The sequence below is a fragment of the Columba livia genome, chromosome 14 (genome assembly GCF_036013475.1).
Source record: "Columba livia isolate bColLiv1 breed racing homer chromosome 14, bColLiv1.pat.W.v2, whole genome shotgun sequence".
Lineage (NCBI taxonomy): Eukaryota > Metazoa > Chordata > Aves > Columbiformes > Columbidae > Columba > Columba livia.
The window spans coordinates 19,257,868-19,282,345 of record NC_088615.1 but is presented as its reverse complement, the minus strand read 5'-3'; the positions used below and the strand labels follow the sequence as shown (position 1 = coordinate 19,282,345).

The following is a 24,478-nucleotide window of genomic DNA, read 5'->3' as shown; positions in this document are numbered from 1 at the left end:
CTGCACAGTGAATTCGCTGAAACTACTACATTAAATGCAGCAAATGCTCAGAGCTTCCACTGCATCACGGGCACTCGCCCTATCAGACCATTTGCACCTACAACTATACCAAAAGCCACCCGAAATAACTGGATTTTGCTGGGCTGTTAGGAGGATTGGACATGTCAAGCTCCTTTGGTATAATGGAAACTTTAAGCAGTATATACTACCTGAGAAACTGTCTCAATACCTTGTAAAGAGCCCCTTTAGTTTTTATTTCCCATATTAACAAAAAAAAATCACAAATTAACTTCAGAGGAAAATACCGCCTAACGATTATAGTAACTTTCCCTCCTTCCAGAGCAGAACATTCTCTCCTACACAATTAATAGGCCCGTTTGCAGTATTTCAAATTAAAGGTAGGATAAGTAACATCCCAGAAGAAAACTTCAGGCTAAGCTGGTAATTAGCTGACTTTGGATTCATCAAAAATAAATTAGGCTATGTTAAGATTAACTACAATTGCAACTTGGCTGCTCGGTGCAAAGTTAAATTACTCCGAGGGTTATTCCCAGATTGTTCCCGGAGGGAACGGGGTTCAGCGTGAAGCTGGATGAAGTACGGGACACTAACGAGCACAGACACTGCAGCCCCGTGAAGATCCACATCATTAAGCCATTTCTTCCAAACCCAGTCAATTTGGTTTTCATATCCACTACCACTTAACACATGCACTGGTGCTTATTACCTTCGTCTTGCCCTAAGATCCAAAAAAAGATTTGCAACCCTTTAACCCCAAACTAAAACAATGAAACAGAACAGTAGCAAGAGAAGCCATGGACATGCATTTTCCTTCATTTTTCTAAGAGCAGATTCTGGTTCTTCTTCCTCCATCCCTCCTTGCTTTCCCTGGCCACCAGAACCACATCACAATTTCTTCTCTTTCTTTGGTTTTTGCTCTTCCCCAAGGATCAGCAAAACTTTAACCAGATTTTGAAGAGGCTTCTATACAAACTTTTCTGTAAAAGTTATTAAAAGGTTACTCAAAAACACTGAGGGGTCTGAAATAATGAAATTGCAGTAACCCTCAGTTATTTGTCTTTGGCAAAATAGAAGGCATTTGCACACAAAAGAAACAGAGAAAAAGAAGCCAACACAATGAAATATTCAACAAAACTAAAGCCTAAACCCAGCCAGCTACTCCAAGAAAGAATCTCGTGCTGTTCTAAGCCCAGTTTTTCCTCCAAAGACGTATGGCAATGTATTCCAGATCGGGCAACTCATGAGGCTGTATCAATCCATCATAACCATCCCTCTTTAATTGTCTGGAACACACTCTTTTGCTTATACACAATTTCAGTGTGTTTTTGTAATTGCTGATATCCAAGAAACCAAAAACCCAGAGCAAACATCTCAAAACAGACTAACTCCGGCTCAAGAAAAAGCCTTTGGTAGTGCAAGGTGTAAAATACACCCAGATCAGTTTTTCCACTAGCCACCCAGCCTTGCCTGGGGTGAGCCGCACACCGCATTCCAGCGCTCACCTCACCCGCGTGTTCACAGCAACGTGCAACAGCGCGATCTAGACTTCACATGATTTACACAACACATGTCCAAATGCTGCCCTAAAACTCCAAGATACAGCTGATTAATACAAAACGTGCATCACGATCAGACTCCACAGAGCAGGATTTGAGAATGGAACAGTCGCCAATGCCTCAGGTTCCTCTTGCTGCCAGATTATGTTCAATCTCTGTCACACCAGTGACTGACTTGACGTGACAGCAAACGTCTTGGAGCAGCGTAAATGCCCCTGACAAGCTGCACTGAGGGCTCAGAAAGAACTTCATACGTCCTGCTGGACGATAGAAAAGTCTCTAGAGCAGAATGATGCCAACCCCTGGCACGCTGCACCTCTACCATTCGGGTAGCAAACTCAAAGGCATCTGGCCTAATTCTTATAATTTTTCCCAAAACACATCTGTACATCAAAGCTTGAGACTTGCAGATGACTTTTGCTCTAACAACCTGGGCTAAGTGTACAGAATTCAGGTGGGGCTTGGTCTCTTCTCCCAGGCATCAGCAATAGGACAAGGGGCCATGGGCTTCAACTCTGCCAGGGGAAATTGAGGCTGGAGATGAGAAAGCAATTCTTTGCAGAGAGAGTGGTCAGGATTGGAATGGCTGCCCAGGGAGGTGCTGGACTCACCGGCCATGGAGGTTTTTAAACTGAGACTGGACATGGCACTTAGTGCCATGATCTAGTCAATGGACTGGAGTTGGACCAAGGGTTGGACTGGATGATCTCTGAGGGCTTTTCCAACCCAGTCCATTCTGTGATTCTGTGAATTACACTTGGGTCCTTGTAACAGTGCAACAAATATTTCTACGCTATTATACGCCTTGAATAAATTCTCTAGTTCAAGTATCTTCAGGAGCAGACAAAAGTACCATGATTAGCAAACTGTGCGTTCAAATTCTGCAATTGTATATACAACTTCAAAGATATCTTCACTTGATCCTTGTTTAAGTGATTTTTTCAAGCAGGGCATTTAATTACTAGCTGTGGAATAACTACGAGAACTTTCACTCGTTAGTAATTTTTAAGTCCACTATCATTCATTAGGATTTTTTTTAAAATTCCTTTTTTTTTAATTTTCTCTCAAATTTAAACTCTTGACAGCCCTAATCCATTTAGTACAATGACATTCAACATTTATCAGTTACAACGGGCATGGGAAAACAACTGAAGCATCCACAGACGTGCCAAAAGATGTTTCATTCATACAATTTATAGTAAATATTTAGCTGCTTATTTATTCAAAATAATATATAATTAGAATAGAGGGAGGAAAATAAAAAAGGCACAAACCACAACAGGTTAGAAGTGCAGATTGGATCATCCCTGAAGTCTGGCTTCATAACTGCATCAAAAATTGTGTGCAAACATGGTAAATGCAAAAAACAAGTAAGAATTAAAGAGTTCAAGAGCTGAGAGCTGCTGCAAACACCAGCGCGATGCCACCAAGCAGAACTCGATCCTCACAATGCAAAAGGCTTGGGATGAACACGACCTAAATTATTTCTCTAAGGGTAACAAAGTCAACTCAAACTTCTGAAGTATCCGCAAAATCCACCTGTCCAAAGCACCACGAGAAGCAACACCTCCGCGTGGCGGGGCTTTGCAAACAGGACTATTTTGCCATAGAAATATCACAGTATCCCAGAATGTCAGGGGTTGGAAGGGCCCTAGAAATCTCATCCAGTGCAATCCCCCCATGGAGCAGGAACACCCAGATGAGGTTACACAGGAAGGTGTCCAGGCGGGTTGGAATGTCTGCACAGAAGGAGACTCCACAACCCCCTGGGCAGCCTGGGCCAGGCTCTGCCACCCTCACCCCAAACAAGTTTCTTCTCATCTTTCAGTGGAACCTCCTGTGTTCCAGTTTGCACCCATTGCCCCTTGTCCTGTCACTGGTTGTCACCAGAAGAGCCTGGCTCCATCCTCCTGACACTCCCCCTTTCCATATTGATCCCCAGGAATGAGTCACCCCTCAGTCTCCTCTTGTCCAGCTCCAGAGCCCCAGCTCCCTCAGCCTTTCCTCACACGGGAGATGCTCCACTCCCTCCAGCATCTTGGTGGCTGCGCTGGACTCTCTCCAGCAGTTCCCTGTCCTGCTGGAACTGAGGGGCCACAGCTGGACACAATATTCCAGGTGTGGTCTCCCCAGGGCAGAGCAGAGGGGCAGGAGAACCTCTCTGACCTACTGACCACCCCCTTCTAACCCACCCCAGGTACCATTGGCTTCCTGGCCACAAGGGCCCAGTGCTGGCTCATGGTCACCCTGCTGTCCCCAGGACCCCCAGGTCCCTTTCCCCTACACTGCTCTCTAATAGGTCATTCCCCAACTTACGCTGGAACCTGGTGTTGTTCCTGCCCAGATGTAAGACTCTACACTTTCCCTACTTGTCATGCAAAGTAGTAAAAAGTGTCGGTTGCAGTTCCTTTTTTTGCTGCTGTGCCCCTTGTCCTGCACTCGACAGACGCGAGTCAGCAGCGCGTGCTCAGTCCTGTGGTGGGTTTGCAGCCAGCTGTCCTTCCCTTGACTCTGACACCGCCTCTGATTCATTTGGATTCCATCACCATTTCAAAGGATCACGCAAACCAAACCACTTACATGAAGACTCATATGTCACAGCCTTGAAGACCTATAGAATAATTCATGCAATGAAAATACAGGAGGGCCCAGGGAAATCCAGGCTGCTCAGCACACCAGGAACTCAGACGGTGACTCGGGGTGGAACTACTAATATTGGCAAAATCGTTATTAAGACCAGTATCAAGGCTGCTGCTTAATACCCCACAAGCAAAGGATCTGATCCTGCTGCCTGTGCCGTTGCTGGTAAGAAGCCCGCCGGTGCTGGGTGAGGACGCTGCACACACCATTTCAACCTTAGTGGGAAATATTTGATTTTTCTCTTTCCTTGAAAATTCCTCCCGGGGAAACAGGTGCGAGGAGGAGGAGTATCTGAACTCCAGCTGGCCCAGGCGCTCTTGCCTTTCCTTCTCCTCTCCCAAGAAAGCCGCCGTTCCGTCCCAGCGCAACGCGGCACTACTGGAGGGCAGGCAGGCAGCAGGGCACGTTACTTCACTAATTTCTTTGCACCCAAACAGGATCAGACAGCAAAAAAAATCTCTTTTTCAAAGGAGGTTGAGAAAGCACAAACACGAAGGTGTAGCTGACAACACCTCTCCCGTCAGAGACACAGTCACGTGCGGATGCGTTGCAAGAGGCACCAGGAACAACACCTCCTGCCCATCACTTGTGACATACATTAAGCGTGGTATTAATGCATTAACTTTTTTGAGGGACATAAATTTATATTTGAAATGATGCTTATCTGTAGCAGCTACAAAGAACAGCTCTGGATTTACTGAGGCAAGGACTAGCATCTTGTGTTGATAGATGAAACCATCACCAAAAAATGTACTTGCCTCCTCAGGGACATATCCTTCCCAGTCAGAGACGACTGATTGTGATCTCTAAATGGCACAAGAGCGAAACACGAGCAAAAGGCAGGCGAGCAAGTGACCCAGAGGAATAAGGAGCGGATCTCTAAGCTCATGTTACTTTTTCTACATTTGGAAGTCCCTTCTGCAGCCAACGGCAGCTTAGTGAAAGAGGGAGTCACATCACCACTTCCTCCCAACCTCTATCATAAAGATTATTAAGTGAATTTGCAACTTTTTAATACTGGCAACTTCTAAAGAAGAAAATGTGAAAGAATTGCCCACTGACTAACAGCCACACGTGAAATCACTTGAGAAGCTGCTCGGAAAGAGAAGCAGGTTCCTAAAAGGGGTCACTCCACTGTTAGAGCAAGTTTGCTGCTTGGGGATGAAATGTATGCGGCTTAGTGCTCCCTAAAAGCGGCTGAAAACAAAGGCCAAAACAAAAGAAAGCACTCGTATTTATTAAGAGGGTCAGCGCCACCCAGCAGGGACTGACGGACAGGAACCACAACTCACAGAGACTGACTTCATTTGATAGTCTCCTGACGTCAGGCGTAAGGACGTTTACCGAAGAACGGGTGGTTTCACATCACTGAGGAGCTGGTGGCCGAGCCCAGCACGGGGAAGGAAGAGACTGTGGGTCCTTCATGTAAAACACAGTCTCTTCCCGGAATATATACTGACACCTGTATACATACTGACGCCTGTATTTACAAGTTAATTTAGGGGGAAGTGTAGCCAAAGTACCAGGAATCCATATCTTAAATAGATTGATAAGGGGAAGGGCATTGTATGCATCGGGTGGTCTGTAAACCCTGCAGTACCAACCAATGGGGAACAGGGAGGGAAACTGCGGCCGGGATTTTGGGGGGATATAAGCAGGGGCTTTTTGCCCTGTTATATGTGCCGACCTTTAGGTAGAACACCCAGTCTTGCAAAATGGTTATTAAAACATGCTTTGCTGAGAGATCCTGCCTGGGCCTATTATATTTTCGAAATAATTGTTTCCTACATCAGGGAATGCAGTTCTGCTCCTCAGCGAAGGAAACTGCAGAGAAGAGCTCTGGCTTGCAGCTCAGTGCTATCTCACTGGCAAAGTTTAAAGTCATCGGTAAGCAACCACTCTCTCCTACTTAAAAATAAACAGTATGAATTGACCCAATAAAGAGAAGGTCTCTGTTCCTGCCCATAAGTAAGAACAGGCTTAGTTAATAATTAAAGTCATAAAGCTGAAAGCACTCAGATACACAAAGGACGACTGAAAAAAGTGCTTATCATACCACTTTCCCTCAGACAATAAACCACTCTTAGAAAAACAGCAATCCCTGCACTTTACATTTCGCTATCCAGTGTGGGCCCAGGCCAAGCAGGGAGGCAGGGCCGCCACGCCGGGGAGCTCAGCACCAAGCGGCGGGCACCGGGGGACCCGCGGCCCCCGCCCGGGGCGCTCCAGGGCCAGAGACGCGCTGGGACACTGGGTGTGCTCTGCTGGGGACAACCGAGGTGCGGGGACTGGGGCACAAGAAGAAACTTAAAAAGGAGGGGTAAAACGCAACGCTACCCTTTGCAAAATGCCGGGAATATAGCAATATATGCAACTAATAGCAAACTGAGCTGTCGCATCGGCCCTCAGAGTCTGCAACACAAATATACCGAGAACTGAACAAAAAAGACAATATGAGAAACTGCTGAAAACAAAACCCAAACTGCTATTAATTTGAGAGGAGACTCCGGCTTCGGCCAGGAGAACGAACAATACTGGGAAGCACTGCTGCTGATTAACACAGGAACGGGAGATTCTTACCCCGCAAACTGGGGAATTCAGGCCATATCGCTGCACAAAATGGTCCCAGGCCTAGCGCACGGACATCTTAACTGCTTCTGTAATACCAGGCTTAGTTTTAAAGCTTTCTGTCTCAGAAAGAAGTCTATTTAAAACAGAGGGACAAGCACAGATATTTCAGATATTGGAGAGACATTCTGTTTCTTTAAAGAAAAGGAATCGAATATGCACTTCTTTCTAATGGACCTGTTGGACTGTTCCCAAAAAGAAATGGTAACAGTCACACTGTTTTGAGGCAAAATACCAGAAAACATGTCAAAGAAGTATTTGTAAATGACTGCAAACCTAGCAGAAGAAGCAAAGCAGTTGTCTGGCTGTGGCAACTCATTCGAACAGCTGCACAGAATAACGTTGTCCAAAGGACGCAGACTACACAGCGGCAGGCTATTCATCACTTTCTGATTTGCGATTTCATGCACCGTAGGAAAAGGTTTTAGCAGAATGCATTGACTGCATTCATTGTCATTTTAAGAACGCTGCATCATGTCCGTGTCTGAGTTTGTACCGTGAAAAAAGGATGATGAAGTTTCCGTGTCAATAATTCACAATTCTTTGTTTTCAAATACAATTTTTTCCAACTATAGTTTCTGTTGTTGTACTTTCTTCTGATATCTGAATAGAAACACCAACCAACAGAAGCTCAAAATTAGTAGAGTAACAAATAGAAGCTTAAGCAAGTTAAGCCTAAAAGGTATCCTAACAATAAATAGCAAGCTGAACGTCCTTCTGTCCCAGCTCAGCTGTGCTGACACCGAGATCCCTTCTTGCTAACAAACCATTTCCCGTGCAGGGAACGCTGTTGTAAGGAATGAATACTAAAACCCTAACGCTCCAGAACTCCACTTGCCACCGACAAACAGCAAGTTCTTCTGAACAGTAATAAATTATCAATCGGTCAATTCAAAAGGCTTTTAAGATCACGTTTTTGTGAAGACAGGTTCCAGTTAGGGAATATAAACCAATACAACCCTGTCTTAATATATAAGCAGGGATGAGAGCGGCAAGAACTAAGCCAACGGCACCTTCCTGCTGCTCGTCCATCAGCGGGACACGTGCAAGAACAGAACACGGGCAGGGCTGGTCCTGCCGTGCAGCAGCGACGGGGACGGACACCGCAGAACCGGCCCGAGGGACTGGGGGACCTCAGGTCCCACAGAGGCACTTCAGGAGCTGTCAGATCTGGCCTCAGGAGGAACAAGGTGACCCGGAATCACAGAATCATTTCTGCTGGAAGAGGCCCTCAGGATCATGGAGCCCCACCATAACACAACTCCAGCACTAAACTGCATCCCTGAGAATCTCATCTAGATGACTTTTACCCCCCTCCAGGGACGGTGACCCCACCATAGCCTGTTCCAGCGCCCAACAACCCTCTCCGTGAAGAATTTCTTCCTAATATTCAATCTAAACTTCTCACACTGGAAGCGAGTTTATTGTTGCGGTAGCGGCCGAGTGCTCTGTTAGAGCTTCCAAGCTGCATCCCCATGTGTGAACATCAAGGGAAGAGCAGGACACTACATAAAAGCAACCTGAAAATATTAAGGACAATAAGTGGAAAAGTATAGAAAAAAAAAAATCGAACATGTTGTGGGGAGGGGGGTCTAAATAAGCAAGAAAAAACTAAGCATAGTTTTCAAAGAGAGATACAATGATCCCTCTAAAAAAAAGTCAGGGAAAAGTGTAACTGAATACAAGTAAACAAGTTGGTTGAGCAGTATCTGTTTACCAGGTTAATTTCATTACATCTATCTAATAATTTACTCCCCAAGCCTTATTTCATCACAGCCGACATTACGCAATAACTCCAGGCGCTGTTTGAGTGCTTATGTCCCGTTCCCTAATGGTGAGTGTTGAGTTCGCTGGGAGGCGTCTCCAGACAGAACCGAGGGCCCGGACACTGTGCGCGACAGCCCCGCTGGAGCTACTGCCCAGCTCAGCGGGGCAAAACGTGCTCCACGCCACAGCAGCGCTGCACGAGGACGAAGCTGCCGAAGGTGATGGGTCCATACGGTTCCATTACACAACTGGTAATAGAGCCAGTTTCCCTAAACACCTAATTAAGAGACCAACTTTTGCTCTTGCAGTCAAATCCATGTCAAACAAGATGAAAACAGTAGCTATTGGAATCCAAGTGCGCTCATAATGGTAAGCTCCTTGGTACAAAAACATTACGGATAATTAAGGAGTTAAAAATAAAGCCTCAGAATCTATAACAGCTTCAAGTATTACAAACTGGCATTTAATATATGCTTTTCAATATAATAATACCAAGTAATAGGTGCCAAGGACTTTCTTTCCAAATAATATTAATTACGCTGAAAATCAGAATAGATGAGAACAAACTTCAAGGGCTACAAACCCGAATAGATATTTTTCTAATAAATCACTTATCTCGCTTCTCCGTTCACTAACAGCTCACAGAACACACAAATCCAGTCTCTCTCCAGTGAGCTACAGGGACCAGGCGGGTACTGCACCGCGTGAGGAAACGCAGGGAGCACAGCGCCCGGCAGGGCCGCAGGACTGGACGCCCCCCGGCATCAGGGGGATTTGCTTTGTGCTCCAGCTTCACTTCGGAAGAGCCTAGTTGTGTTTCATCATTGCTAACAACGTCATGGGAAGGCTAAACCTAACCTCTGCTCGCTTCTTTTAGACTGGTGGTAGGCTACTCTTGCAGCCTAAATGGCTGAAAAAGCACTAAGACTGTATAAGAGCTTCCTAAAGAAATTCTACAAAGCTCTTGATTTAAGACTGGGGTTGTATTTTGTTTCCCATCTTCCTGGTCCATTCACTAATTACCTGTACAACACAGATAACAGATAAAACTCCCGGATAATTTCTGTAAATCACTGAAGGGCTTCTGTATTTCCCTTCTTAAACTTCCTAATCATCATCATTACGCTAATGGAATGTGCGCTACAGAACAAACATCTCCTGGTATATATGCCCTGCCCATCTGTACACGTGGGCTTATAGCTCAGGAAACAACAAAGGGCAAGTCACGGTATAAACACTTTTTAAAAGGGAACAAGCAGCTGGTGCCACTTTCACTTCCAAGTCCCCTTTGGGCATCACTGAGTCACACGCCCAAAAGGAGAAGCTTTTTCTTAAAAAAATAAAACAAGCTCCCACAGATACCTCTGAGAGCTTCAGAAAATGTAACTCCTGCTTGCAGTTCTGCAAAAATCAGAGTTAAGAAAACAAAAATCCCACCAGCTTAACCAGTGTGGTTGTCCTTGCAGTGACGTGCTGTATGACTGACAGTTGTTAGTCCTGTCAGCTGTTTCTATCATGCAGTTTAAAACGTTCTGGGATTGCTAAATTCCTATAGGCAAACAGAGCAAAAAGCCCACACAAATTAACTGCTGCTTCAAATGTGGTTCTCATGAAATCTAACAGATCTGTAACAACTCCTGAAAACAATACAGGTTTGAGAGAGTTTTCAAAGTGACACATCCTGACATAACAGCTGCATTAATTAATTAACTGAGACTGGACATGGCACTTAGTGCCATGATCTATTCAATGGGCTGGAGTTGGACCAAGGGTTGGACTGGATGATCTCTGAGGGCTTTTCCAACCCAGTCCATTCTGTGATTAGCTATGGCTTTTAATTAGATATGTCACCACATCTGGGTGATAACAGGTTTCCAAAAATCTCATGCATCAAGTAGTGCATTCAAGAACTGCTTTGTATTTTATCCTGTAATCAATATCATCAACAGAAGTTTGTAACACAATGTATTCTGCATCAATTAAGCTACCACCCAGCCTGTTCAACTTATAGTTAACTACTATGTACCTATCGATAGGTACTGTAACAGAGAGAGAACAGTTTTCATAATAAATAGATTTACTATTATTTCAACTGAATATATAGATTCTTTTCTATGTGTAATATTGTTTTAATAAACAGTTCCGTTGGGCAAACCAGATACCCCAGTTCATTTGCCACGATGCGCTAACTGATGAGAAATTTCCAAAGAGCTGCTTTCTAAGAAATCTGGGGCGGTTCTAAAGTTCTCAGAGTGATCATCATCAGCCCTTGCAGTTCCCGGGATCTGCGGACACGCAGCGGGGACCTAAAATTGGGAAAGGTCCCCCGGTCTGATGAGTCTTTTTGCAATTTGTTGCCAGTGTATCGAGCAGCCAACCCTCCCCACGCCTCGTAGGCCATGAACCAAGCTCCACACCGACCATTTAAACACCAGTTACTAACAGCAAAGCTGCTCCTACCCCAAAATACTTCTCAAGCTGTTAAATACATTCACAAATTCAAAAGTCAGGTGGAGAGGGGGCAAAAAACTGAAGCGTGAAAGCGCAGGATCGCAACGCCAGGTCTGCAGCCACAACAACCCAGCGGCTGCGGATTCCAGCCCGAGGGTTCAGCAACAAACCTTGAAACCGTCAGCCCCGCATGTCTGCATTTTGAAGGGATTTTTAGTTCTAAAACTGAAATTAGCTGGAACTCCCGTGGCCACACTTTGCAGGCAAGAGGAGAGGTTCGACTCTCTAAGGCAAGACATTCACGTTACCCAGTGCCTGAACTCAAACAGAACTCAATTTGTTCACGTTTTCATTCGCAAAAGCCATTTCTTTTAAGTATTTGATTTTTACACGTGAAAGACTGAACCAATGAGTGATGCTATTATGTTATAGAATATGCTAATATTAAATAAGGTATGTTCTGGTATGAAGGTTACATTCAGAAACACTTTAGCAAGTGCCACACAGTTACTATGTGTTCTTTCCAAGGTCAGTATCCTGGGAGTTCAAGATTCTTAACTGGTATCAAAATCTCCCCGTTTATCATTCTCAATCCCTCCCAAACCGGTGAAGAAACAGCAGCAATTCCCCCATCCATAAATTAGGCAGATTCAGCTTCAACAGTTACTAGAAGAAAAACAACATAGAACCTGAGATTGAGCGGCCTCCTGTGCACAGTGAGCCCAGCCCCCGGTCTGCACAGCTACCTTAACAGGGAACCCCAAAGAGCCCCAGGACTCCATGCTCACTGCTCTCCGTTCACACATGTGCAAGGACTGTAAGGTAAGGCTATAACCAGGATCACGCTTAGTAGGAAATAAAAGCTCATCCTTTCTAAATGAAATCACACAATTATTAACAGGCTAGTCAGTTCATTGCAAGCTAAGAGAAATGGCAAAGCTCATTATGTTATTTTTTTTTTGTAAATTAAATGAGAAAGCAAAACGTAGCAGGCAACATGCACAACTATGCTACTTATATCACAAGGTCAGTAAACAGGCAATAAAACACAAAGGTGACCCCCCCACCCACAAGAGCCTCCTGTACAGAACCCCTCGGCTGCACTCGGCAATGCAGCTCCGTAGAAGATTTCAGCAAAAGGATGCACAACAAACATTTAGCAGACTTAACAGTTGGATTAAACAGAGTCCGGAGAGTTTTAACACAATGTTCAACAGCATAACATTTACAACAAGAAAGAAGAAAGGCACCTGGAGACATCTGACACTGGGCATGCTCTGCAGGCATCTCAGTGCGCACATGCTCTCTACCAGGTTGGAGCAGCCTAGCCACAAAGACCTGGGCACAGAACACTGCAGGGTGACAAAAAGGAAGGAAGAGAAGAAGCAGTTAGATGCCACAACAAATCACTCAAGGCAGGCAACTCATTAGTACGTTAACGTGGGTACGGATCTATGTTATCACTACATTAAGCACAAGGTTAGCGGCCAAGGGTAAAATAACGACTGAAGATCCTTTTCAGAAAATAAGCCATCCCTCTGTCCTATAACGAACTGATTTTCCTCGTCTGCAACTGCTTGGCTTGAGGGCCCAGGTGAACATTTTATCTGACTCCCGGTAGCTGCTGGGGTGGGCGCGTCGCTCAGCGATGCCCAGCAGAGCTTGTGCCGGGGGGACGGGGCCTCACCCCGAAACCCCCGGCCAGGGATCGGCGCCGGGGGGTATCTGTATTAACACCTTTGCGGTCACCCGTGGGGAACACAACTGCGGGAGCTTTCCACCACTGTCTCCACTCTCTCAAATCGCTTGTGCTTGTTTATTTTGACAGCCAAGTCGACACTGACTTCTCAAATTCCAGTCTGTATAGCGGGACACTGACACAACCAAAACAATGTATTTTTTTTTAGGGACGAACAATGCCTTGCTCAGTTCGAATCGCAAGAGCAAGTTCTGCTTAGTCCAGGCGTGTGGTATCCTGATTAAATGGGTTACTGGGGAAAAATCTCTGTATGATCAGCTGAAGCTAAATTATACCCTCACTACATTTATTAATCGTACCACCACCCAAGCCAGAAAGAACCCAGCTTGACCAGCAGGCTCCGCATCACTGACACTACCAGTCAGGAACAATTGAGGAATCTTTTTTGTCCCTTTTCTGAAGAAATTTGGTGCAGACAGACTCCCCAAACCTCTTCTAGCTCCATGATATTATTTCCCAGCTCCTTTTAAGGACAGAACGGCACACACACTCCACAAGCATCAGATAAAGTTGGGGAAGGATTCCATTCCTCACTATCGAGCGGCGCACAAACCCAGCTCGGGGATTTGGCACAGACCGCGCTTTCGATAGTTTTCACACAGGCTGCCTGTTTAGTTCTAACAAACACTGAATCTTTGAAAGAAAAAATCCCATGAAGCTTAAAGTCGAAAGTGGAGGTGAAGACTCGGAGAAAGTGGTGACTGGGCCAGTAATGAGGGGAGGGAGCCCAGAGCAACCCAAGGGGTTAAAAACTTTACTCTTTTCATTTTAGATCTTAAAAATTAAAGAAAAGAAAGCCTAATATTTTCATTTCTGTGCTGAGGAGAGGAATCAGAGCAAAACCAGAAAAGAACCAGCACCAAACCACAGGGGATTCTCTGTCCTGTCCTGGGCGGGAAGGTCGCAGGCCCAGCCAGGGCCACATTTACCTCACGTACAGGGGTGAAAACCAACACATTCATGCTACGTTGTGTTATTCTTTCAATATCAAAATAAATCAGGTTTCTGTTAAACATTTCTTATTTAGAGTTTAGAGAAATGTGGTTTTTGATTTAGCTATCAAGTAATTAATCCAGTGTGTCTTTAATTACATTGCAATAATTTACTTTGACATGCCCTCATACAAACACTTGAAATTTAGTTCCCAGAATTGTCAACCAGTGACATCAGGGAAACTCCCTTAATTTCAATAAGACATCAAAAAACCAAAATATATATTTTTAAAGAAAGATGGGATATACTGTTCAAACCCACTGATGAGGATATAGAAAATGCCAGACCTTATATAGACAGTTTACAGCCCAACTTCAAAACAAGCATATATCGTTCAAGAAACTTCCTTTCTAATCTGGTTCACTATTTAATCCTATTTGGCACAATATCTGGTGTTCCAGTAACACCGAACTATCAACATTCAGTGCGTTGCTGCAGCTATTTATTAAAGCCCAAATAAATGTTTGCATTTTTAAACATACAGGCGCAGTACGAATTTCAGTTCTGCTCACATCTCTTAGTAAAAGCCATTGATCGAGAAACACAACTGATTTCTCCAAGATTTTCACGTAAGATCTACAAAACTGTGTGCAATGTGTAGATTGAGTCCACAAATTACAAGCAAAAAAATCACTGGTTTAGGTTGTTAGAGTGTGTTTTATTTTAGGAATTACTCTAGCTAACTAAGCCGAATATTAATACTTAAGAGAAATATGGGTAACTTGACGACTACTTTTTAATTCAATTCAAAATACATTAGACACAGAGGCCATTTCCATGCCCAGCTTAAGCCATACAAAAAACTTTCCACAGTATTATAAAAGCCTGAACAAAAATACTTAAAAAAATCACTTAGCTGTAGCAATGATATCGCACAATATTACAAATTAAATATTGCATTCTACTTCATCAGGAATGTGCAAATACTTGTGTGCCTCACTGCCTTGTTATTTCTTAGCCCTGCTCACATAGGAACTGTCAGAAAGAAAAGCATAACAGTGGATTCAAGATTTAATTTCTGCGTAACAGGAACGCCAGCTTAGGCCTTTGCGGCTTTGCTGGCCCACCCTCAGGAATCACTTGCGACGTTCCGGGTTCAATCTTAAATCTCAAATTGAAGAAATCTATGCATATGCTGGCATTGGCGTTCAAAACTAGAAATTGTCAGCAGTATCAGTACAACAGAAATATGCTTCAGTGTCTATAAAGCTCAGATGCTAAGAACTCCTTATGTTAAAGCAAGCAGGGGCGTTCTTACAATGTACCTGATAACTTTTGGGATAGAGGCAGCATACTGTTAATTAAAAAAACCCTCGGCACCCGAACAATCCAAAATTAGTATTCACCTTGTACTTCTTATAGGTGCTGTTTTGTTAAAGCACTAGAAAATGTCCAGAAACCTTTCATTTCAGTGCATTTGAAATGAAGAGTTACATCCAAAGAGAAATCACACTTTCTTACCCCTTCAAACAAACAAACCCAAAACAACACGTCAAACAGAAAACCTACAAAGCCCAATAAATTGCTCAAGAAATAAACAGGGATTATCCCCCGTGTTTCCTGATGGAACTAACACACGTTTGCCATATGGAAATACTGCAATGTCCTAATTGCAGTGACAGAATTTCCATAACCAAACCTCACTGCTGGAGGTTTTAGAAAGTACTAATAAAACTTGGAATTTTTCACCGCAGTGTTTTTTTTCATATAAGATCAATTTAAGGGATCAAAATTTATTGGTGTGTTTACAGTTTGGGAAACTCTGTTCTTAAGGCAAAAATATCCTTGCTTTTGAACATCACTTTCTAAACACAGCCCATGAAGAGACTGGCGAGGGGAAGCAGTTTGGAATTTCAAAGAAAAATACAGTAAAACAAATGAAGGAGCTAATTTACTCCATTTCATTAAGGAGCATTCCACTAATTATATTCATTAATTCCTCCTGCAACTTTTTCTTATGCAGTTTATTACAAAACAAAATTGAACATTAGAACCTAACGAATCATTCAGGTTTCCAAAGTCTGAAATGCTTTTCCCAACTTTCTTACACCAAAGAACCAGCTCCTGGGGAAGGTGGGTCCAGAGATACAGTTCGGCACACAAGGCACGGCCAAAACACTTCAACCTCCATTCGGAATTCCCTTCGTGTTTTTAGCTGTAAGAAACTTGAACACTATTCAACATTGGTAATCTAACACCTGGTTTAGTTTGCTGTGATTTAGGCCTGGGCCAACAGAACTGATACTTTATTTCCATTAGCACTCAATACTAATAAATTCCTGGAGTAACTAACTGCAGTCGGTAAAATCCCTTTCTATGGGTGGGAGCGACAGGCTCATCCCCCCATAGCTCAGATTTAGTGCTGCAAAAAGGGGTATTTTGAAAAGCGAGCTTAGACCTAAGGACAGTATGACAACTGATGCTCCCAACTCAAATTTAACATCTACCTCAGATCTTAAATTTCTCAAGAAACAGCATTAAACACAATGCGACAGAGAGAAACAGAAAGCGGTAACAGTGTTCAAAGGCCTTCAGTATTATTTTACACTCGGCAGGGAAGAGGTGCCAGCGGCTCAAACCTTTTGCTCGCCCGACCTTACCTGGTGTTTGACCTGAAGTGACTCATTCAAACTAGTGACAAGCAGAGCAGTGCTGGACCAACTAGCTATGGGGACAAGGAGGTTGGGTATTTGCAAGAGGTGGAAAAGTGAAAAAGGCAAATCACACTCTTCAATGTGAATATTTAATTGGAAATGAAGCGTGGGGCATGCAGGTAACACAAATCCGCGTGTTCCACAAGTGACAGCCTGACTTGGCACCGCAACGCGTTCATTACGCCGCACGTTTTGGCACCGCGTTGAGTGTCTCTACTGAGGCGTTCGAAAACAAAGCCACAATTTGCGTGAGACCAACAGTAGTACTTTGTGCTCCTCCTCTTTTCATCTCAAACCCACGCTGTCCCTCCAGAGGTGCCGTGTGCTCACATGCTCCACGCAGTTTGCTGCAGTCGGTGCCACCACACCACTACCTTTCCCATGGTCGAAATGCAACCTCACGGCCAGTCCCAGTGCCTGCTCCGGAAGGCTGTTTGAGTACCACTCGTACAATGTATCTCCAAAATCCATGGAGTTCTACATAAGCATTCAAGTGTTCTGCTTCGATTTAGAAACAGCTGCTTTCTCGGGTCAAGAAACTTGTCTTGGGTATAATTTACTCTTGCATTTTTGTCCTTCAACAAACTACAAATGCAAAAGTGAATTTCTCAAAAAAAGGTATCCAAATTCATTTTAACTTGTGAAATGTTTTTGATTATTCCTTTATTGTTATCGAATCATTCTAAGAAAATAGGTAGGCAATTTCCCGTCAGAAAAATCCGTTTAGCTGAATGATTGCCATTCAAAATAAAAATCACTCAATGCTGACAACCTTCCAAAGGCCATTCGAGTTCTGCACGTGAGCTCCTTGCATTTGGGGAAAAACACTAAGTGAGGAATCAGGGCATTTAAAGCAAGACAAAGGGAAAACAGTTTATCAGAGAAATTCTCCTCATTACCACAGCGTTCTTCTAGATAGGACACTGAATTCACAGAAGGGTGATCGACAAGGCGGTCCCACTCTGCTCCTGGAGATCAAAGTACGCGCTTGCTACGACAAAACGAATGCTACAAAAGGAATATGGGTTCAGTGGAGAAAAGATTAGATGCTTTCTTTGAATATAACAACAACATTACTCCATTATCATTAATTCATCAGGATAAGACTCATGCGATGCAGTATCTCGTTTTCAGTAAGACATAGAAAAATGGAAAGAAAATCCTGAGACATTTATGTAAGTCACTCTGAATGGTTAATGAAATAATGTAAATTTTCCAAAATACACAGGATTTAGCTTAGCGCTTGACTTCTTCATGTACATACATCCCAGTGCCCACAGTTTCAAAACTCCAGAAGTGTGATATCCCTTTCTGCATTAAAATATCCTAGGTTTTTCAAAAGAAAAATGGTTTGTCTGTGCTGTTAGGTAGCAGGACCAGAGGCGTTCCAGACACCTACAGACTGCAGCACACCCGCTCGGAACAGACCAGAACCGGGGCAAAGAGAGAAACTCAGACAAGGGAGCTAACACTGCACATTCAAACAGCAGAAATTTTGAGTGAATAAGTTAAATGCTTAGAAAAACGTGGCTGAAACTTGCCTAGGATGTTAAAGTTGTCTCACACTCTTTCTGCACTAAGTTTTTAAGGATGAGGCCTAACACAATGTAAAAAATAATATTAAGCCCATCTAAAAATCTAGTCTAGACAAGGCAGTGTGCAGTTGAACTTGACAGGGACAAATGCACATGAAGTCTGGGCTCGGTGCACAATAAAATGCTCGCTTCACTGCAGAGGAATATTTACATGGCCTTTCACAGCTGACTTACATTGTACTTCTTGAAATTCAAAACCTGGGCAAGAACTAAAGCTCCGACCCACATAAACTCGCACTCAAGTTCAACTCAGCTTTACTACTGACTTTGATAGGACTGTTTCACATTTTTAAAAGTCGAGTGATATTAAATATGATAACATCAGGGATCTCAATCAGCAGCAGTACACGCTCCTGCTTCCTCTTGCCCCTTCCCTCGGTGTATTTTAAACTATTTCCTCTTTTCAGTTTTCATCATCAAAGACACCAAGTTTGCTTCTGCCTCCCCAGCCTCTCATTTTAGAAACAGGCACACCCTGAACAGCAAATATTCCATGGGAAGACATTACTTTGCAGTGTTAACTCCAAAGCAAGCGGGACAAGATTTAATCTGATATTAGATGAGACTGCAAGAAACGTGTAGGACTAAGATTAATGAGTATTTCCCTTAGGTTTGCCCTCAGCTTTTTTTAAAGAGTTATACTATAAAGCATGGCCAAGACACATCCACCCTAAGCAAATAAAATTCAAGTACTCAAAAAATCAAACCAGGAAACAACAGTACCCTGTGCACAAATAATTCATTACACCTGCATTCATCCATCAAATTCAAGTGTAATTTTTGCACAAAATACCAGGCCAGCAAAACACAGAGCTAAAGCATGAGACCAACAGCACCTACAAGAGTTTCTTCTACAGTAGATTAAATAGCGAGGCCTTAACATTGGCTTTAGTAGCTATCTACAAAAGGGAACACTCAAGCGGCTCAGTGTTATTGCTATTAATGTCAGGAGGAATTGAGGCATACTGCTTCGTACTAACTTTAGAAATAAGTTGCCAAGTTCATTAAAGCACTAAGTTACAACGAAGCTGGACACTGGGAGAGGTGCAGGTCACCTGTCCACACCAGATATTTAACTCGCATAACTTTATTTGCCTATCAGCCATAGACCTGGCTTTCCTTCCTAATGCACCTGTCTTTAAGATAACATGTTGTGTAGCCTCTCACAGTCGTTCCAAAATCTCAGATGAATGTGACTCAAGATACAACCAGACTCCCCTCCTCTGAAAACCCGCTACAACTTTAAAGCTCCTCCTAAAACCCGTGCTTTGAGAACAACCAGGACCAGAGCTTTACGTTGAACCTCAGGAAGGATTTAAAAGGCTGACTCAAAGTGCTGCCCACGACAGGATTTCACAAAGCATTTCAGCAGGATGAAGCTAGTGAAATTTATACTACAAACAATTAGACAAGTTCTCTAAATTTCTGATGAGAATCAGAGCAGACAGCTGCTACCTTCCTGAACTTGACCAAGAAGTTCCAAATTACTGGTAAACCTGCTTTCTCCTTCCAGAAGCAGGATTTGGAAGCTGTTTGCTTGACGCCCTCATACCTGCTTCCCAGCTCTGCAGAAGGCAAGTCTACCTTACGTTCCCAGCTCCGTTTTTCACAGTAGATCTGCAATTTCCTAATAAACTGCATGTGCATTTACTGAATATGCCCCTTCTTACCCTAAGCTCGGCAGGTCACTCGCTGTGTTCTAATGCCTCGGGGACATTAAGCAGACAAAGCAAGATACTGACTTTGCGGACAAACTCATCTAAGCAGAAGCAGCAAGATATAGTACAGGGTGACTTCTTACCTGAAACTTTGTTTCTGGGCTTCAGATCCACCAATCCAGAATGAAAGGGGATTCGAATGGGTTTTCCTTCTCAGACTTTTCTGTTAAAAGAGAGCAGCCAATCATCTTCAGCTTGGGGTACCTACTTCTTTCTTGAACGAAACCCCAATTACGTACTCCTAACGCTGTTAGAGAGACAAGGCAGCCAAGGCACCTTACCAGGCCGGGAACGGCTACGTTAGTGGGGTCATCGGATTGGTGGATCTAAGACAAAGAAACAGATTTATGGACAAGAAATTGCTCTTTCCCCTGCCCTGAATCACCCAGCGCACACCAAGTGTTTTGGGGCTGCAGCTCGCTCTGCAAAGATGAAGGAAGATGAGAAGCAACTACAGTGCAAATAATGAAGCAAATGCTACAGCTTCGGCCATCAGCTTATGCCTCGCAAGCCATGAACTGCCAGAACAGTAACACGTGGGTTTTCCAAACAGACCAATATATAGTTCTCCTAATCTGCCGTTAACATGCTCGAAAGCATTCTACTGCAAGGATTACGTCCCTGTTTCCAGACTCCAAATGTTCTGACTCGCCTTTTGTATCTGCAGCACAAAGACGGGGTCTTCCAGACACTTAGGATCTGAACGACAGCACTGAATTTCAGTAGATTTGCAGTATTACTGTGTCTCTGGAAAGCAATCTAGAACTAGAAGGGAGTGAGGCATGCTAATGCTGCTCCTGAGGCAAGAAACAGTCACCTCTTACTGAGCAAGATGATAAGAGGCCTTTATTCAGTACACCTAGAAAATAAATGACTAATTGAAAGCAGTTTAACAGTAACACCTAAGAGAAGATGGAGTCTGCAGAAAGTCCCTGCTATGTGTGTAACAGAAAATGTGTCCTAGACAGACCAGCCTGGGCACCTTCCAGTCAGATCTTCAACCAGTCTGAGACACGGCCTGCAAAATAATTTCCCCTAACAGCAGCGAGGAGCAACAGCGCCGTTTTTCAGATCGTAAGGCTGCGACGTCCCCAGAAGAACAGGCCCCGCGGTGCCACCCTTCCCTGCGCCCAGCCCCCCGCAGAGCCCACCAGACCTTCCCCAGCCTCCACAACGGGCCCCGCAGCCCCAAGCAGCAGCAGCCTGGGGAAGGGCGGGAGAAGCTGCTGCTGCTCGCAGCTCTGCCGTGGAACCTTCTCCATGAGTACAGTCGTGTCCCTGAGCGCCCGGAGAAAGGAGCATCTTCATGGTGGGGCGACGTTCTGCTTTCCTGGTAAAGCAAGAGTCGGCTATAGGGCGACATTTCAAGGACAGAGCAGCGCTGCAAGCCTGACACCATGTCCAATCTGGGATTTTTAAGGCTGCCAAGTAAAGTGCTAAGATGTCAAGGCATATGACTCAGAATTTCAAGAGTACAATATAGCTCAGGAAGAAGCCAGCTATCAACGTTACATAAATGTTCTGATTTGCTAAGTTCCAGCAGAGCCAGCGGGGTGTTGGAGGGAGAGGCTTTCCTTAGAAGTATTTGCCGGTGTTACAGCACCCGTCTGATTTTTGTCAGCAGAAGTCCTGGCGTGATGGAGACAGCCTGAATATCAAGTTTCCCTGGTTAGTCCTTCGCTGCCCGAATAGAATTGCCTAAAAGATTGTCTATCAAATGCAAGCTGTAATTGTCACTGAAGTTGTGCAGACAGACTGTTAGCAGAGATTCTCCAAGAGCTGTATGTATTTTGGACTGAAATCTTTAAAGGATGGGAGATCTGAATACAGCACCGTCGAGCTGAAACACAAAGCCATCCTGAAACACAAACGTGCCTCACGAAAAGGCGAACAGTGCGACTTATCCCAACTTCTTTGGTATCGAAACTTCATATCCAAGAACTCATCGACAGCATGAAACTCAGAATGCAGCCCCACAACTTGTAACACTGAATATATAGTTGCGTTTCTCCTCTAGGTCAATAAGCAAAATATTTTGGAGCTTTGCCACAATGAAAAGTTGACCCCAAAAGCCTTTTTTACCAGTTTAGCCAGAAAGCACATCAGTCTCTGTACCTATCAAGCGCGTAGCTACCCACAACTTACAAATTTCTGCCTGTATTCACACAAAAAACGGGCAAGGGAAGCTGAGCTCTCCGATCCCCAATAAAAACGTTCAGTTCCTGGGGTAGAAGTACAGGGATGCAACTCCTGAGAGAACCTGAATTCACAAAGCAATGAAGAAACAACATGCCTTCGAACATTCCCGTTGTTAATTCAGCCTGCGCAAGAAGCAAATTAAGTTTCCAAAAAGAGTCAGCATTTTTTTGTTGTTAAAACAGAAAGGGCATTGCGTTATTTTTGCATTATCTGGTCTTGGTCGTGCACTACTCGCATTGGGAAATGTGTGTAAATGGGACAGGAAAACAGAGCAGGCTGTCAGATGTCACACCACTGAGCTCGTGGATACATCCATAAAGTGGGAAGGGAAGGGATTTTCCAGAAGAAAAGCGGATTTTCTGTGGATAATTAAGTACTACCAACAACACGAAAATCAAATGGAGAAATCAGATTATATAACAACATAAACAGTGGCATTAGTATAAAGAAGACATCACCAGAGAAAAAAGCTGGAACATAAGTATTGTTATTAATCAGCATTAAACAACTCAGTAAATATTCTCAATTTCCCTTGATTTTATTTTCTCCGTTCCAACAAAGTATTACTTGTCGCAGAGCAGCCCTCGCATAACCATGGGCTCTTATTCTCCCCCAGACATCACCCTTCCCGCGTTGGCATGTTTGCTGCAACATCCGTTTCATTTGAAAGCCACCAGCATCCCCCGTCGCCCGCTGCCGCACAAGCGCTCGCGGCAGCGCAGGAACGTGACACTGGAAGTGCCAAAGCAACGTGACCTCTCAACTCCGCAGCAGTAAAACGTAACACATCCAAAGACACACATCAAGTCGATTAAACAAGTAACGAAAGCGTTTTAGAAAACGCATATGAAATTAAAAGGCACATCCATCCTTCAGGGAATGCTCCCAAGTCTCTCTAAGGGTTAAACTTGCAACACGGTGGTTTGTTTTGCAGAGATGCTGCTGCAACGCTTGTGGGTGACCCAAATTTTTAGCAGCGTTCAACAACTCTGCCTAAAGGATACAGTCAGCATGGTCCAAAATGCAGGAACGGCACATATGTGCTTTACAGCTTTGAAAGGAGCAACCCAATAGCACTTCAGCGAGAGCAGCTGGGCGCAGCCCGGCGTGCCGTGGACACGGGATCTCCTTCCACAGCCACACCTGGGCACGATCTGGGACCTCCTGGCCCCAAACGCGAGCTCGCAGGCGACTCGCCGCCCTCAGGACTGGCCGGCGGTGCTGCCGCAGGCAGGAACCCGCACACGCGTTTCGGGCTGCAAGGGAACGCTCTCTGCTGGGTCTCATTTGCTCAGCGTTGCTGCAAAGGTCGGGAAATTTAGTAGTGTTAGAAAATTGAACTGTATTGTGAGGCAAAAAAAAAAAGTGTCCAAATCTCAAATGAGACTTAGAACGCCTCTGATGAAACACTAACATTTAGTCTGCCCAAGCAGCTGTAAGCTTCCGCTATTAAGAACTAAAAGCAACTTAATTTCAGAATTTGCCCTACAAATGGAGCGCCTGCAGTTTTCCGTCACCTGTGTAAACCCGTCTGCTCCCGTAACCACCACAAACTTCAGGTAACTTTTTTCTTTGTAACCTCTGCTCCGCATCTTTGTATTCTCCTCCTTCCCTCGGCCGCTCCATTTCCCCGCTCAGGCTATTGTTTCACCCAACCCTTCCCAGAAGATCCAGCTTTCCAGCCCTTCTTTGTCCACTTCCCTCATTTCATCATCACTCTGCTGGCTCTGAACTCAGCTGCCTGGCTCTAATTCATTTTCTTAAGCTCTTCCTTCCCATTTTCTGCACCGCTGCCAAAGTCACAGCAATCTATTCTCTCTATATTCGTGCCCTTCCTCTTCCAGGAGCTCTCTGCAGTGTGACGGTGGCTCGGACATCCCCTGCCCGCAGGCTCAGCTGTACCTTCCCAGCTGCTCTGCCCCTTCCCTCTCTCCCTGGGTACAAAACCACCCAGCACTCCATCCGCCACGCTCTTAAATGTCTGACACACAGCTTTCAACTCTAATGTAGCTACTGGAGATTAAAAAAAGATAACTGCAAAGCAAATAGATTGTTATCGTACCAAAGAAAGCACAACTAGTTTACAGACAGGTTTACAAACATCTTACTAACTCTCCATCTACTTCCAGCCTGTGATTAAGGACCAGTCACATCTGAGCTAGAACAGCACCTCCTTTGTTCCAGATGCAAAGATGATGGATGCCTAGTCCATCTGTATCTCTATTGCTACAAAACCAAACCCTTTGAAGGATTCCTCTAAGAACACGCGGAAAAACACGCACAAAAACGTAACCGCCTGCTTGGCTTGCAACGATGGAGCCAGGAAAGAAAAAAGCCAGAACGTTACAGCCCCACTGAGATACATACAGCAGCTGTAGTTTAGTTTCCAAACAGAATGCTAAGGTTTCTTTTCCACTGTAAAGCTGTAACTAGCGTGGGGCGCAGTGTCAGTAACCCCAGTACCGCCGGCAGGGACAACAGGAGCTGCCACCGCGGG

General features: G+C 44.4%; 1 protein-coding gene across 4 annotated transcripts in view; it reads right to left on the bottom strand.

Moving 5' to 3' along the window:
- The window catches only part of FBXW11 (F-box and WD repeat domain containing 11), a 70,419-nt gene that overhangs the window by 42,076 nt on the left and 3,865 nt on the right, over positions 1-24,478 (bottom strand). The window contains exons 2-3 of one of the 4 annotated variants that reach the window (XM_065030381.1): positions 19,866-19,945; positions 17,369-17,477 (exon numbers count right to left, since the gene is read on the bottom strand). The exons of 1 other annotated variant lie outside the window; for it this stretch is intronic. Coding sequence is in view for 1 of the 3 variants with exons in the window: in XM_065030377.1 (XP_064886449.1) it covers positions 12,314-12,415 (102 nt within the window). In the remaining 2 variants the exon portion in view is untranslated. Of the gene's footprint in view, positions 1-12,313; positions 12,416-17,368; positions 17,478-19,865; positions 19,946-24,478 lie in introns of all 4 variants that reach the window. 2 more of the 4 variants (XM_065030380.1, XM_065030377.1) reach the window with 2 other exon arrangements.